The 14310-nt window shown below is 40.5% G+C and overlaps 1 protein-coding gene across 3 annotated transcripts in view; it reads right to left on the reverse strand.

Moving 5' to 3' along the window:
• The window catches only part of tdrd7b (tudor domain containing 7 b), a 27940-nt gene that overhangs the window by 12050 nt on the left and 1580 nt on the right, over nt 1–14310 (reverse strand). Inside the window, exons 1-5 of one of the 3 annotated variants that reach the window (XM_074623185.1) lie at nt 13086–13355; nt 10313–10519; nt 9890–10034; nt 4566–4815; nt 609–691 (exon numbers count right to left, since the gene is read on the reverse strand). In XM_074623185.1, the coding sequence (XP_074479286.1) occupies nt 609–691; nt 4566–4815; nt 9890–10034; nt 10313–10519 (685 nt within the window). In that variant the 5' untranslated portion in view covers nt 13086–13355. Of the gene's footprint in view, nt 1–608; nt 692–4565; nt 4816–9889; nt 10035–10312; nt 10520–12526; nt 12803–13085; nt 13356–14310 lie in introns of those variants that run through there. The other 2 variants (XM_074623186.1, XM_074623184.1) reach the window with 2 other exon arrangements.

Here is a 14310-nt window from a genome sequence, read left to right on the forward strand (position 1 = left end):
AACACAAAATACAAGTATGAACCTGAAAATGAGCATGACATGGGACCTTTAATACAACTTTAAATGCAAAAGTTGTCAGACTGTCAAAAATTCCATTGAAACATGCTGCTTGAAACTTATTGCCATTCAGTATTCATCCAAATATGGATATTAGTACTAGTGCTATTTACCAAAGCCTTTTCTAATTTAGTTACACTAAAACATTTTTGATATTAGAGTGTGAATCCCTAGAATAACAATAATCACCTGTGAGGCGTTGGTCTAAACAGGGGTCTCACATGAAAATCATTTCCTCCTCACTAAAGGATGCCTCTTTACAGACAGGAAGCATAGGCTCTTAAACCAGGGGCCTGAAATTAAAATCTGAAATGGCCAAAGCCTTTGAAACATACAGTATGTGCCTGCAGTTTATTACATTCCAGTGCGTTCCCCTGGGCTATTATTTTAATTTTAAATGTCATCTGGTGATACTTGGAGCAGCTGGCCAGCATTTGAATTGTCTGAAGTAGTACAGGTCTGGGCAACATTTCTGTTCCTTTAGACAAGAGGACAAAAAGTTACACAAAATGTATTTTTAGCGTAATAAAAAGGTGGCCTGTCCCACTTACGTCCAGTCTGTTGGGAGTTTCTGGAAAGGTGAGCGTTCACCTCCTTCTGGAACCGCGATGGGAGGGTCATCCTCTTGTCTGACCTGGACACAAGAGAACAGAACAAGGAGGAGCTTTAACTTTCTGTGGGCTCTGGAGGACAAGAACATTGTGCAGAAGACAAACTGGAAACTTTCTCTTTTTTGAACCTTCAAAAGCTACAAAATGTTCTATCCATCATCTTTGTGCATGGTTTAAAGATCACTTCTGACTTCAGTTTTAAGGCTCGGCTAGGCCTGCATGACTCTGTGATCTATGTGCGATCCTTAATCTTTTATCAAGCGAGGCACAATCTTCAAAAAGGACTCTGGTAACATCTCAAAGTCTAACCAGATAACCTGCTTAAGTTCAGTGCAAGACAGAGTCTTTTTTTTTTGGTTTGTCCTCAGTAACACAAACCATTAATCAAACTGTCTTTGCCCCCCTTCGGTCTAGAACAATGGGTCGCGAGATACAGTACACTGGGTGCTGCATTGCATTGTAGATGCTACTCCTTAGACCTAGTCAGCCACAAACTGAGAATGTATGGAAAGATTTCTACATTTTGTATCTACAATCCATCCTCGTCTTCTCATCCTTGCCGTGCCTGCTGTTCAGATCAGTCACCTCAATGGTACAGTGGCTGCTTTGTTTAAACATTCCTCCCAATTCTCCCGATTCAGCCGGTCTACCCCTTCCTTGTCTCTCTCTTCTCAGTCACAACTCCTGGCTCACCCTAGCGCATAGCTAATAATGGAAGCAAGCAATCAATAAAAGGTTATTTACTTTGTGACCCTAAATGGCTGTGAGAAGGTTTGAAGGACTTTACCACCCATACATAGATCACAGAACATAACGTCAGCAATCTGTGCACTCCTGACCTAAATTTAGAGAAGAAATGACAGCAGGATCAACCATCACTGATGATTCTCTGGACTGAACACAAACCCATGGCTGCTTTAAGAGACAAATTCTTATTTTACTTATAGCTTAAGCTTCAATTAATCACTTCCTGAAGGAAGCCAATGACCAAAATTGACTTTATATTGTATTTTCTTTGTCCAGTAGAATAAATGTTGAGGTGTCCATTGGTAGAAATGGGGAGGAATTCCTCTATTAGTAGCCCAATTTGTATTACTCCATAAAAACACTGCAACTTTGAGAGTGCAAAAAGTAATGCAATGCAATAAGATTCAAGTTGGCACAAGCAGTGCCTGTCAATTAAAGTTATTCTAAAAGATTAAATCAAAATGTTTATTCATTTTAGTAAATTAAGTCCTGAAAGGGGATAGTTTGGGTGTTGGGGTTGTATGAAATACTTATCCATAGTCAGTGTATTACCTACAGTAGATGACGGTTGGCAAGCCCCCACTTTGGAAAAACAGACAGGAGTACCAGCACAGGAGCAAAGTACGTACCGCTGTGGACGGGGATGGCAGCTAAATGTATTTTAGCCACCTAAAAGAAAGGCTTACTTAAAAAAAAAATCTGTTTAAGTGTACGCTATTTTTTAGAATATTTTCACCGGTTTACCTTGCTGTCAGACAGCCCTTTCTGACGGGGAACTGAACTGAAAGTAAAACTTATCTATGCTCTCTTCAAAGAGGCCAGACTCCAATAACAGTATAAGTTTCACTTTCAGTTCAGGAAAGTTTCATTGCCTGGATAACAAGGACAGTTCTCCTTTGGTCTTCAGCCAAGAGACTTCCAAGAAGGAGAAGTCCTTAAAGTGCTAAAAAATAATGGAAATTTTAACATCTACATTTCCATGACAACTGGGCAAACTCCATCTTCAAGGGGAGATTGTGTGATCCGATCAAAAAAAACAACCAAAACAGCTACTGAGAGCTTTCTGGAGCCTGTTAGACTGAAGACTGCACTTTTATTTTCACTTCCATTATTGTACATTTCTTGAGAAAGGGAACTGTGACTTGAGAGTTAACAACTTTGCTGGAGTATGGTTTCACAAGAGCTACCCAGCCTGTCACACAACCTCACCCTCATACTTTCTCTCCCCAGGCGGAGACAGCGTTCCCCTGAACACACATACTCCCATCCAAGTACAGACGAGCCTCCACTCATTTCTCCTGTGTTTTTATTTTAATAAAAGTATTTTTAGTGTAATTCTATAGCAGCTATTTAATTTTGTTTGCTGAATTTACCACTTGTACTACCATGCATCCCATAGTACACCTGCAGGCACACACACACACACACACAGACTCACACACAAGCGATAACGCTGGCCTGCCAGCGCAGTTGTCCAATGGAAGATCTAGAGGGATACAGAGAGATGTGCTGATTCACTCTGTGTCGGTTTAGAAGCGTTAATCTACCAGAGAATAGAGCGGGGATTAGAAAGGGCCCACGCCCCCCCCCCTTGCTCTGGGCTCGTGTCCCCTGCCAACACACCAGGCTTCCCACCCTGCCGCCCCCATTGTGCTGCGGAGGGCACACTGGACACCCATGGTGACACTGACAGAGGACTGATGTCAGTTGTTTTCACAGCGCACGGACGAACAGAGCCGCGGATGGATGGAAGTGAGAGAGCCAGGCGATGAGCTGGATTAATCTTGATTCATTGTTTAAGCAATGCAGATAGATAATATCTCGCAATGCTTCTAGATGGCTCCTTCAATAACAGTGAATCAGGTTTTTAACTTAATCCAGGTCATGGTGAATGGCAGAAAGACTCTGAAGCTATTGGAAAAAGTATTGATTTTAGAAATGAAAAAATAGATTTTGGGCCAATTACTAATCAAAGCATAATGAGCAATTTACCAAAAGAGTGTAAGAAAGAGAAGGAAGAATGATGGGGAGCAAGGTGACCGATAAAAAATGTGCCAGACATGTAGACGAGGAGGCAAAGAGGTAGAAAGAAGAAGTGAATAAAGGAAGGGATAAAAGATACAGAGAGAGACAGGCAGAGAGAGAACCAGAATAATCTAGTGAGTACATCATCAGTCCAGTGCTGAATAAGCAGCAGCGGGGGAAACTGTTTGCACTCAGAAACCGACCAGAGTTCAACCGGGCTCCCATTCATCAGCAGCCTATTCTGATTCAGCTCAGACCACACAGGTGGGAGGAAAGCAGGGGGGACAGACAGAGAGAGAAAGAAAAAAAAAGAATAGGGCGACATGTAAGATTGGTTTTCACTGACTTGTGGCTGTAGTTTGGACTGGGTGGTGGAGTGACAAGAAAATATAAGAAAGTGGTTAAAAATATATAATTAAATTCCTCCAATGGTATTTTTTAAAATGGTCTTAGACGGCTCTGAAAGCATGTTGCATCACAGAGTGAATCTACAGGAAATGCTCTGGCATGAAATCTAGCTTTTCTGAGCACGTTGGCCATTTGCACATTCCTCTACGTAGTTTTCCTAAGCAGTGCGGAAGCCTGGTCGGTGACTTCCGCATATAATTGTGCTATAAAATCCCACAAATATGTGGAGACCAAGCTTCAGTGTTGGGATGTGAGCTGAAGTTGTCTTTTCAAACTAAAAGCCTGCAACAAAATCAGATCTTGACTGCAAAATCCATATTTTGTTGTAGATTCCTCAACAGAAAAAAATATTGTATTTTTGTCTCAAACTCCATAAAATCATCTGAATTCATGAACTTATTTGAAATGAAGTGTCCAAATGCTTACACCTAATACATCCCTACAGGAATGAGTCCTAAAACCCGGAAACGAGTTAGCATTGTAGCACTTCCGGTTCTCCCGTCTGGAAGTCAATGGGTTTTTAATTAGATACCTGAAATAAGGTCTGTGGTTAACACAAGCTGAAGAGATTTTAATGTTTAATCCAAAACCCAATGACAAAATCCCATTGGCTTTTTATCCAGGGAACCAGTGCGATGCTAACTTCCTGGTTGGCCTACAATACAACGTCATCCGTGCAGCACTCTATTAGCTCCTACCCATTCCCCTCCCACTCACCTCTCTGCAGGTGGGTTCCCTTTCCTGCTGGGTGTGTTCTGATTGGATATCTTGTTCGGATGCGCCCCAGTCTTGCCCTCTGACTGGCCATCCCTCACGTCCCTCGCCTGTCTGAAGTCTCCATGCCCCGCCCCTCGGCCGCCGCCGCCGCCGCCGCCGCCTCCGCCGCCTCCGCCGCCTCCTCCTCCTCCTCTACCCCCGCCTCGCCCTCCGCGGTGGTTCGGCTGCCTCAGAGAGGTCTGAGGTTTGGCTGCACAGAGAAAGAGAAAGCAAACAAGAGAAGTAAAACTTAAAAGTGCACACACACACACCCTGACACAGCTAAACCTGATGCCGAGACAGGGCAGTGGTGTCTGTCTGGAGGGCACGGTGTTATAGATAGATAGTTCAATATCTGTAGAGACAGTGGATCTGAGGAGTAACATCATAGCTCCAATCAGTGAGCCAGGAAGCGGCAACAATATCACAAATTAAAAATGACATCTCAATACCAAATGGATTGTGTAATAAATGGGTGGCGAAGGTCAAGGAATACGCCTATTTGCTTTGAGAGTTAGATGAGAAGGTCGATACCACTCCAAATCACTGGATTATGGCTGCAGTTGGTAACTTTGAGCAAATATGATAAAAAGTTATTTTTATAAAATGGTCACTATATCCTGACAGTATTAGACAGATAATCTGTGAAAAAATAATGCTCCTCTGGCAGCGCGAATCAAAAGAAAACGGTCCAACTAGGCAGAGCTGATCGAATATGAATCAACATTCTATTAATGTAATGCCTATTTCTCGCCTCAAATGTTATCAGAAACATCTTTTAGTGTATTGTTTAGCTGTAGCATGTAAGCATGTCTTCAACATGTCACAAATGTTCTCATTTTACAGCTAAACAGTACACTACAAGATGTTTCTGAAAACATTTGAGGTGAGAAATTGGCATTACAGTAACAGAATATTGATTCACATTCGATCAGCTCTGCCTATTTGGGCCATTTTATCGGAGTTCATGAGTTTTGCGAGCAGTGACTGACAGCTCCTTTAGAGACTCCTCTGCTCTGATTGGTTGTTTTTGAAATCATGCAAATGCCATTAGAAGCACAGGGGGAGACAGAGGAACATTATTTTTTCCACAGGTTACCTGTCTCATGCACTACTGTCAGAATATAGCGACAGTTTTATAAAAAATAACTTTTTATCATATTTTCTCAAAGTTACTGACTGTAGCTTTAAAGGTAGGGTTGGTATAGTTACATTCCGACAGCAATCACTAAATCAAATGCTCTGAGAAAGAAATCTGGTATCTGTGGCTGCTGCAGGACTGTAATAAGTCCATCCAATCAGTTAATTTGGCCTGAATGTAATAATTGGAAAGGCGACATACCTGCCTTTGCACTCATTGCGCGTGAATGTAGTCTTACACAAGCTGCTAGTTTAACAGCTGGGAGTACTAACAATAGACATGTTCGTTGTTCATAATGATAATTTTGGGGGGAGTGGCTTTGGAGGGAAGCCTGAACGGACGGACTGTCAGTATTGCCGACTTGGCAACTTTCTCGCTAGATTTAGGGTCTTTTGGAGCTAGTGCTGCTAGCTGTACTTTCATTGGAAAAGAGTCGGCAACACTGGGCTTTTTTTCCGGCCAGATCATTTTTTTTATTAATCTGGTGTACTCTTGCTGGTTTCTCAAGATTGCCCACCTTGCCTTTAACTGTGGACCTGGAGCAGGGGAGTCGATAAGCTTAGCTTAGCATAAATCCTGGAAGCAGGGAAAACATGTGGCCTACTAGCACCTCTAAAGCTTTATGACTAAAATCACTGGGGAGGAGGGGGAAAACCAGCAGAGACTACAGGATTTCACTGCTCTCGAAGAATAGTTAGCTACAGCACGTAACTCCCTGTAAAACCACAACTTATTTTTTTTTTAATTTTCATCACAAACAGACAACAAAAAAAACAAAAAAACAAACAAAAAAAGTAACCTCTACAGACAGACTCACAAACATACCAACTCCACATACATAATAATAATTAAAAAAATAAAATAAAATAAAATAAAATAAATAATAATAATAATAAAATAAAATAAAATAATAATACAACTAATAATAAAAAAAGACAACCACCACAAGATAGCCAGATTATTTCAGATTATTCTAACATGATTACATGATACATCAGTGTATGTTCGTGTGCAATGATCCTAACAGAGCACCTACTAGTCCAACCCCTCATAACAAGATATTACATCATTCAGCACAGCAAGATCGGCATGACATCACATTTCTGCTGGGTGACATCACCAGCGTACCTTGTTGAGCGTAACCCTTAGTCATTTCCACTCCCACACTCCCTCTTTTCCCTTTCAGTTCTTCCTCCCACTGTCTCTTCTTTTATCTTCACTCGTTTCTTCATCTCTCTTCTCCTCAGTTAGATCTAGAACTTTCTCCTGCTTTTCTGTTCTTGCTGAATCTCATCCAGCGGCAAAACATAACAAGCAGCTTCGTCAGCCTACGTCTTCAAAAGTCGTCAATCTCGGTCCCTAAATTATTTTCTCTCTGCGTGGATATGCTACTTATACCCCATGAGCAGCTAATCAATTAAGCAATCAGCCAATTAATGAATCAATAAAACTTCCAGACACATACACATTACAGCAGTTCAGCAGTCTCATACACAGACAAGCTTAAATCCACAGGCAAATATAGGCAAGGACAGGCACACACACACTCAGAGCAGACGCCGCGTCACCTCACCGGCATGGACACACAGTCCCTGGTCTGTCTCTGCCTGAATGTCAATATCCTGGTGAGGTGGTGGAGGAGAGAATGAGAGAGAGATGAAGAGGAGGTCGATTTGTGAATCGGCTGCTCTTCGCTTGCAGCTGAGTCTCAGCCGCTGTAGGCTGCATTAGCCTCAAATCTCAACACTCAACACTCTCTCCCTCTCTCTCTCTCTCTCTCTGACTCCCTCCTTCCCTGTCATCTGTCCACCCCCTCCTTCCTTCCCATTTCACCATGCCTCTGCTTTTCTTTCCCCTCCGACACTCCTCTCCTCCCTCTTTCCTCTTCTCCCTCTCTCCTCCCTGCACTACAACCTCCCACTTCCTCTTCTGACTCTCTGCAGCATCACGGTCTGGTGGAGGTGTAAACGCTAAGAAACACATTTGTGTACATGTTTCCGTGTATGTGTGTGTGTGTACATGTGGGGAGAAGGTATGGTTTCTGAGTGTGTCAATAGCAAATAAAATCTGAAAAAGATGAATAAAGGTTCACAATTGTGTGCAGCTGTACAATAAAATGCATGTGAGCTGACTTCATTGTACATAAATGAACCTGCTACACCTGTGCAGCCCTGATCACTGGGTATCTGTCTGCTTGAGTGCCTAAAACGGCAGGTCTACACAGACGGCATTTGCTAATGTTGTCACAGCACCGATACAGGCACTGGACACTTTCTAGATTTGTCTCGCCGCAGCACTGCTGCACTGTAACACCATCTGCCCCCCAAGAGGAGTCTGGAAAGGTTGGGAAATATTCAACTGAGAGGACGGTGGAGAACTAAATATATATTTCCAGGCCACAGCTTACTGGGACGAAATTAGTTCGATCAGTCTTACATATTGTCGCGTAAACATCCATCCATCCGTATAACCGCTTGTTCTATTCATAATGCTGTTTATACCTTACTAAAATATGACTGGTTAACATGAGAAATTAGGTTTTTCTATATGATAAAAGGACTTATGGGGAGGCATTTCATGTCACACCACATGCACTGTATACTGTATACTGATGTTAATCCAGAGCTCTCTTTGCTATGTTGTCAAACGTGTTTTGAACAGTGCAGCCAAGTAGACATTCATACACATTTGAATGAAGTCCTTTATAAATGTGTATTGTTTTATTCTAGTGTTGAATACATACACAATGGTCCAACACACACACACACGACACCCGACACCAGTTTTCTTGCAGTGCAGCTACGATGCTAACCACTGAGCCACAGAGCTGTGTGACCGTTCATGATTCTATCTTTTTAATTTACATATTTATTTGCACTTGTTAAATAAAAAAAATACAGATCACTGGTTGACTCTGTTGAGCCTGCTGTGGATCTCTTTGAGAATCAAAAGTACAGCGACCTCTTTGCTCGTAAATGCATCCCGTTAAGATGGGTTAAAGACACTCCACCCACAGTAACATTCTGGTACAGGGAGATTTTCAGCGTGCAGCCTCATGAAAGGATGAGTGCAGTCCTTAGGGGTAACGACGAGGGCTCATTTGTTAAGATCTGGAACCCCGTCCTAGATTATTTACCATCGGAGCTCAAACACACTCTGTTGAAAGGCCAATACTCTTCAGGGTGGAAGCATATTATGCCTAGTGTCACGTAAAACATAAAATATATTTCTATATTTTTACCATTCATTATCGATGAGAGTCCGAGGACAATATACTTCACTCTATGAGATATTATCTGCTACTCCTATTGTTGTCTTTTCTTTTATATTTATTTTTACAGTCACAGTTAACCACTGTATGTTATTCCATGTCAAATGTCCTTTTTCATCTGTTTTTTTTTTTATTTTAATTTTATTTATAATTTTTTTTTTATCATGAAAATGATCAAAAATATGTTGGGGAAAAAAAAGATATAAAATAATACCCGCTATATCCTTTAAATATATATATATATGTATATATATATATATATTAGAGATGATTAAGATAACACTATAAACACTATAGACAATATAAAGCAGCTGCTGCATGAAAATGTCCTTACATTTTAGAAGTAACTGCAATGGCATTTAATCCAATACCTACCTGATTTAAAGCCACCTTGTGACTCAGTAAGTAAACATCTGTGTAACTAGAGACAACTAAACGTGTGTTCTCCAGGAGAGGCTGATAAAAGGGAAAACCTATAAGATCACAGTTGGTATGTGCATCTTGTGAAACTGGATTTCAGTTTCCTGTTGAATATTGTAATGTTAAAGCCATTAGATCCAAAACCATTGCTCTGCCAATTTGGTTTCTCCCTGACTTATTGAATATATTAGCTCGCTGTCTCTCATACAGAAACTGTGAAGTCCCACATGCACAAAGGCAACGTGATGTTTTTCAAACCCTGACATAAATTGAATTAACTTGGACTTTAGGTTTGACCAAAATAACGAGTGACTAACCCCAATGCTTTGCATGCTAAAGAATGTTTAAAAATAACATATACAATTAGAAATCATAATTATTTTTAAGATCAGCCCAAGAAAATGCCTGTGTTAATGCTTACTAACCCCCTAAAATGTTTGTCCAAAATCTCACCATTGAGGACGAGTGGGGCAGCCGGTTTGACCCTCATCTGGGTGTTGACCAGGTGGGGTCGGCCTGTCTTCTTGGAGCTGCGTTGACGAGCCACCACCTTGGCTATGTGGGCCGTCTCATTGGCTCCTGAGGCCAAACACACTATCTACAGAGAGAGAGAGAGAGAGAGAGAGAACGAGAGAGAGAGAGAGAGAGAGAGAGAGGAGTAGACAGACAGATATTAATAAGAGATTCATCACAAGATGGAGCAAGTTATTACCTCCTATTAAACCCCCAGGTGTGTTATCCAAATTATTACCTTGGATACATTGTGGTATGAAAATATATGATTAATTAAAGGATAATTCTGATTTAATTATGGCTAAATATGTGTACACATCTATCCTTCGAGCCAACCATCCTGTAGCAGCCACACACACACACCTCTCCAGAGCGGCTGCGCTCTGTGCGGACTACAGAGGGCATGCTGGCCAGCAGTGCATCCAGGTGGTTGTGTCCCATCTGTTTGTGCGGTATCTGCTCGCCGGTCAGCTCTTTGTACTCGGACTGCAGGCGGGACAGTGACACTCCACCTTTGTTGGCCTGGAGGACGGCCCGCAGCATCTTCTTCACCAGCTCCACGTCAGCCATCTAAAAAATAAATAAATAAATAAATAATAAATAAACAAAACTGATGCAATTTATAGTTGCAAGGTTGAAATGTACACAGCTCTACTCCTGCCATCTTAAAGGACTTCAGTAGGACCAATCCACTGCACTTTATATTAACTTTTTTTGCCATTTTGTTTTCCCTAAAGCAGTGATTCTTAATGTAGTGTCTGTGGTGCTCTGTCAGGGGGTCCGTGAAATAATTAGCTATAAATCATAAAATTGTGCTGTATCATTAAAAAGTGCTTATCTCCAGATGGGGACCATTTGTGCAAATAAAACAAGCATATTGTGTCCATTACCCACGTTAGCTTTGAGCCAATAGAAACTCTGATATGACACGCAGCAATACAGTAAGTCCATTATTTTGAAGCTGAAGCACTTCCTGAAAGTCAGCTATGGACTGGTAAGTTTAAATATCTGGATTTATTAGGACTATGTCTTGCTGCTGTTCGTTTTCTGAAGGCTTGTGAAATAATGGATGATCTCATCTTATCTTAACGTGATTCAAATCGACATGTGTTTCTGTTTATCACTATGAAACTGGTCTGAGGTATTTAGGTAGAAAAGTTTTAGAATACAAATATTATGCTAAATCACTGTTACGATTAAGAGGGGGTCCTCAAGACAGGAAGTAAGTCTGGGAGTGGCTGCTGCTGGTGCAAGCCCATTCAAACTTGCAATAGCCTGCACATATATTGAGTTCATCCCATGGACCATGTGGCTGACTGGTTAGGCATTGGTGTAGTAGTAGTAGTTAGGTTATAAACTGTTGATCAGTATTCCAAAGCAAGCTTTTAAAACCCTGTTACAGACTGATTGGGTTGATTAGAAATGTTGGTTTAGAATTTTTCAATGGAGATAGTTATGTATAGTCACAGTGGTATTTGGTTTTCGATATATCTATATATAACCAAAACAAGCATGTATCAACCCCATCTCAGTATCTCCCCCTTACTGTTCATATCCCTGCAGAGAAACAGTCCGTTTTCAGCTCGTCTGCAGCCAAACCAAACTGTCCTAAAGAGGAATTTATAAGGCTTTCATCAAAGAAGGCTTTCTTACATTTGCCGCCCAGAAAAATATATTGCTTAGATGGATCGATGATAAACCACCAACAGTTGTGGGGTGGCATAAACTGATATCTGAGCTAATACCAATGGAATATCTAACATACAGATTTAAATGTAAAATGGGTGATTTATTTAAGACTTGGACATCCTTTTTTAAATATGCTGGTAAGAGTTACAAATATTGTTCTAAAGGGTCTGATAGATTGCAATATTGAAAATTCACAAAGGGACATTTTTGGGATGTAAGGTGAGATATTTATTTACTGACTTATTTATTTTCTTATTGCTCCTTTAAATGTTTTGTTGTTGCATCACTGTCTATGGTAATCAACTGTAACGGACTGAACGCCTCCTTATTCTTGCCTTATCATGCCATGATATTTACACATATTATTACTACATATTTATATGTTTGTGTACAATCATCTCTTTTTATGTGCTATGTATACTATGTGTTAGGGATCTAAGTCGGATGTTTAGTTATTGTGACCACTGTGTGTTGGTGTATTGTTGGTTTTGTCTGTTTGTGTTTAAAAGCACAATACAAATATTGTTGAAAGAAAAAGAGGAATTTAATCAGACACACCCTCAACAAGCAGCCTCAACTTTACTGTCAGAGGTCTGTCCGGTGCAACACTGCTGTTTTAATAACAAGTAGCCAAACCATAGTCGCCCTCTAGACATTGATATATTGATGACATTTTAGAAATAGTTTTTGGTATTTGTTCTCTGCTCGGTGTAGACACAGGAATGCACACACAAGCCGCGAGAGTCCATGTCATCATGTCTATGCTTTCAGAAATAATAGGCTACGGGCTATTACGCACTGGCACTATGAAGGAGAGGGTGTATGAAGTTGTACTGGTAACACGTGAAATTAACACGTCATAAACTAGTTATAAGGAAAATGTTTCACCACTAGATGAGTTACCGCCACTTGTTGATCACGTTTTGCAGCGTAGGCAGCAGACGGGACAGTGAAACTAGGAATGACGTAACTCGTCACTCCACACCCTCCATCGGGACCAAACTATTTGGATGAAGTTTCCTTGTTTTATTTCGTTTTCTGAACAAAACTGCATTTAAATAGTCCTGACAGATTGAATGACGCCGGCAGAATGTACCAGAGCCAGTGTACTGTCAGCTCAGACAACGATACTGCGCGTAACATCGAGTTAACTCCTCCGGCCACCTCCGGGACAGCGGCGCGTAAAGGTAGCTAAGGACCGCTGGCCAACGACCGGAAGCACATAAATGCTGCCTTCACAATAAGACTCACTGAATCATGTTTACCTCGCATTTTAGTCACACAAGTTTTCACTTTGAAAGTCACTACCGGAAGTAACATTTTGTGTCCGAGCTAGCTTTCAAAGCTTTCGAGTCATCTTAAGTATAGAGAGAAACGAAACAAACAACTTTACGAGTGTTATAAAAGTCCATGTAAGTCTCAATAAAAACTAGAAAAAACCTTCTACCTTGCTCTAAACAGACGGGATGGTGAGATCAGGAGCTGCTCCAGTCGCTGTCAGTGCTGTCACCGCCACCGGGCTGAGCTGCAGCCGAAGCACTGTCCCCGGGGCGTCTGCCAGCCGGCCCGGTACAGCCTCTCCTCCGACACCTGATTGGTCGGTTGGGCATGCGCTTCTGGCTAATTACACGTCAATATATTCATCCAGAGGCCGCAGCACAAAGACAGGGGCCACATCCTCTGTCCAACACCCAACAGCAGCAGCAATCCTGACATATTAGAAGTTGGGACTAGAAAACGTTCAGCATATTTGTATGTGTGTGTATATATAAACAAAAAACAGCAGCAGCAAGTAGCAATCCTAACATATTAGAAGTTTGGACTAGAAAACGTTCAGCATATTTGCTTGAGAAAAATGACTGACATGATTACTAATTTCTAAATAAATAAGTAAATACATGCCAATATTATTCTTAATATATATACAATATTCCTACTCATTGATTAATTATTTCGAATATTTTTTGTATATACATATATATATATGTATATATATATATGTATATACAAACACAATACTTATAATATATCTTTTACTATTTGTTTTATTGTTCTATATTTAGCAAAAATATTTTTAAATGTTTTTAGAATTTATTATGCATTTATTTGTTTATCTCCCATTTCCAAAAATATTTGACATGATGCATTGTCTGTCATTAACATATTTTCACTTTTTTATAATACTATTTAATAATAGCATTTAATAACCCAAATAAGGTAATATTGATTAAGCATTTTATTATGTTACTTACTCATCAACTGTCCTTATCCATATTTGAATTCAAATTTCAATAAACCAACAACTGCTGAATGCTAGAAGTCTGTCAAGTCAGAAACACAAACAAAAAAAACATCCTCTATGGTGTGTTTTTTTTTAAATACATGACTGTGCATAAAGTTGTCCTATTGTGAAAACAAAAAAAAGAAACTCATGACTATTTCTGTGATCTCTGTCCATACCTCTTTTTGGTTTACCAGTACATTTATTTTATATTTATAATTGTAACAATACAGACAAAGAAACTTAGGTCTTCAAGTGAAAGAGGAAGAGCGCAAAGTCTCATGAAGACCTTGTAAAGTAAAAGTAAATGGGAGTAAAATAAAGCTTTCTAATAAAGAATGGGTGCAGCCACCAGGGGCGCTGATTATCCACTTGTCGTTTTAGCGTCTGA

The sequence above is a fragment of the Sebastes fasciatus genome, chromosome 22, assembly GCF_043250625.1.
Source record: "Sebastes fasciatus isolate fSebFas1 chromosome 22, fSebFas1.pri, whole genome shotgun sequence".
NCBI classification, from domain to species: domain Eukaryota; kingdom Metazoa; phylum Chordata; class Actinopteri; order Perciformes; family Sebastidae; genus Sebastes; species Sebastes fasciatus.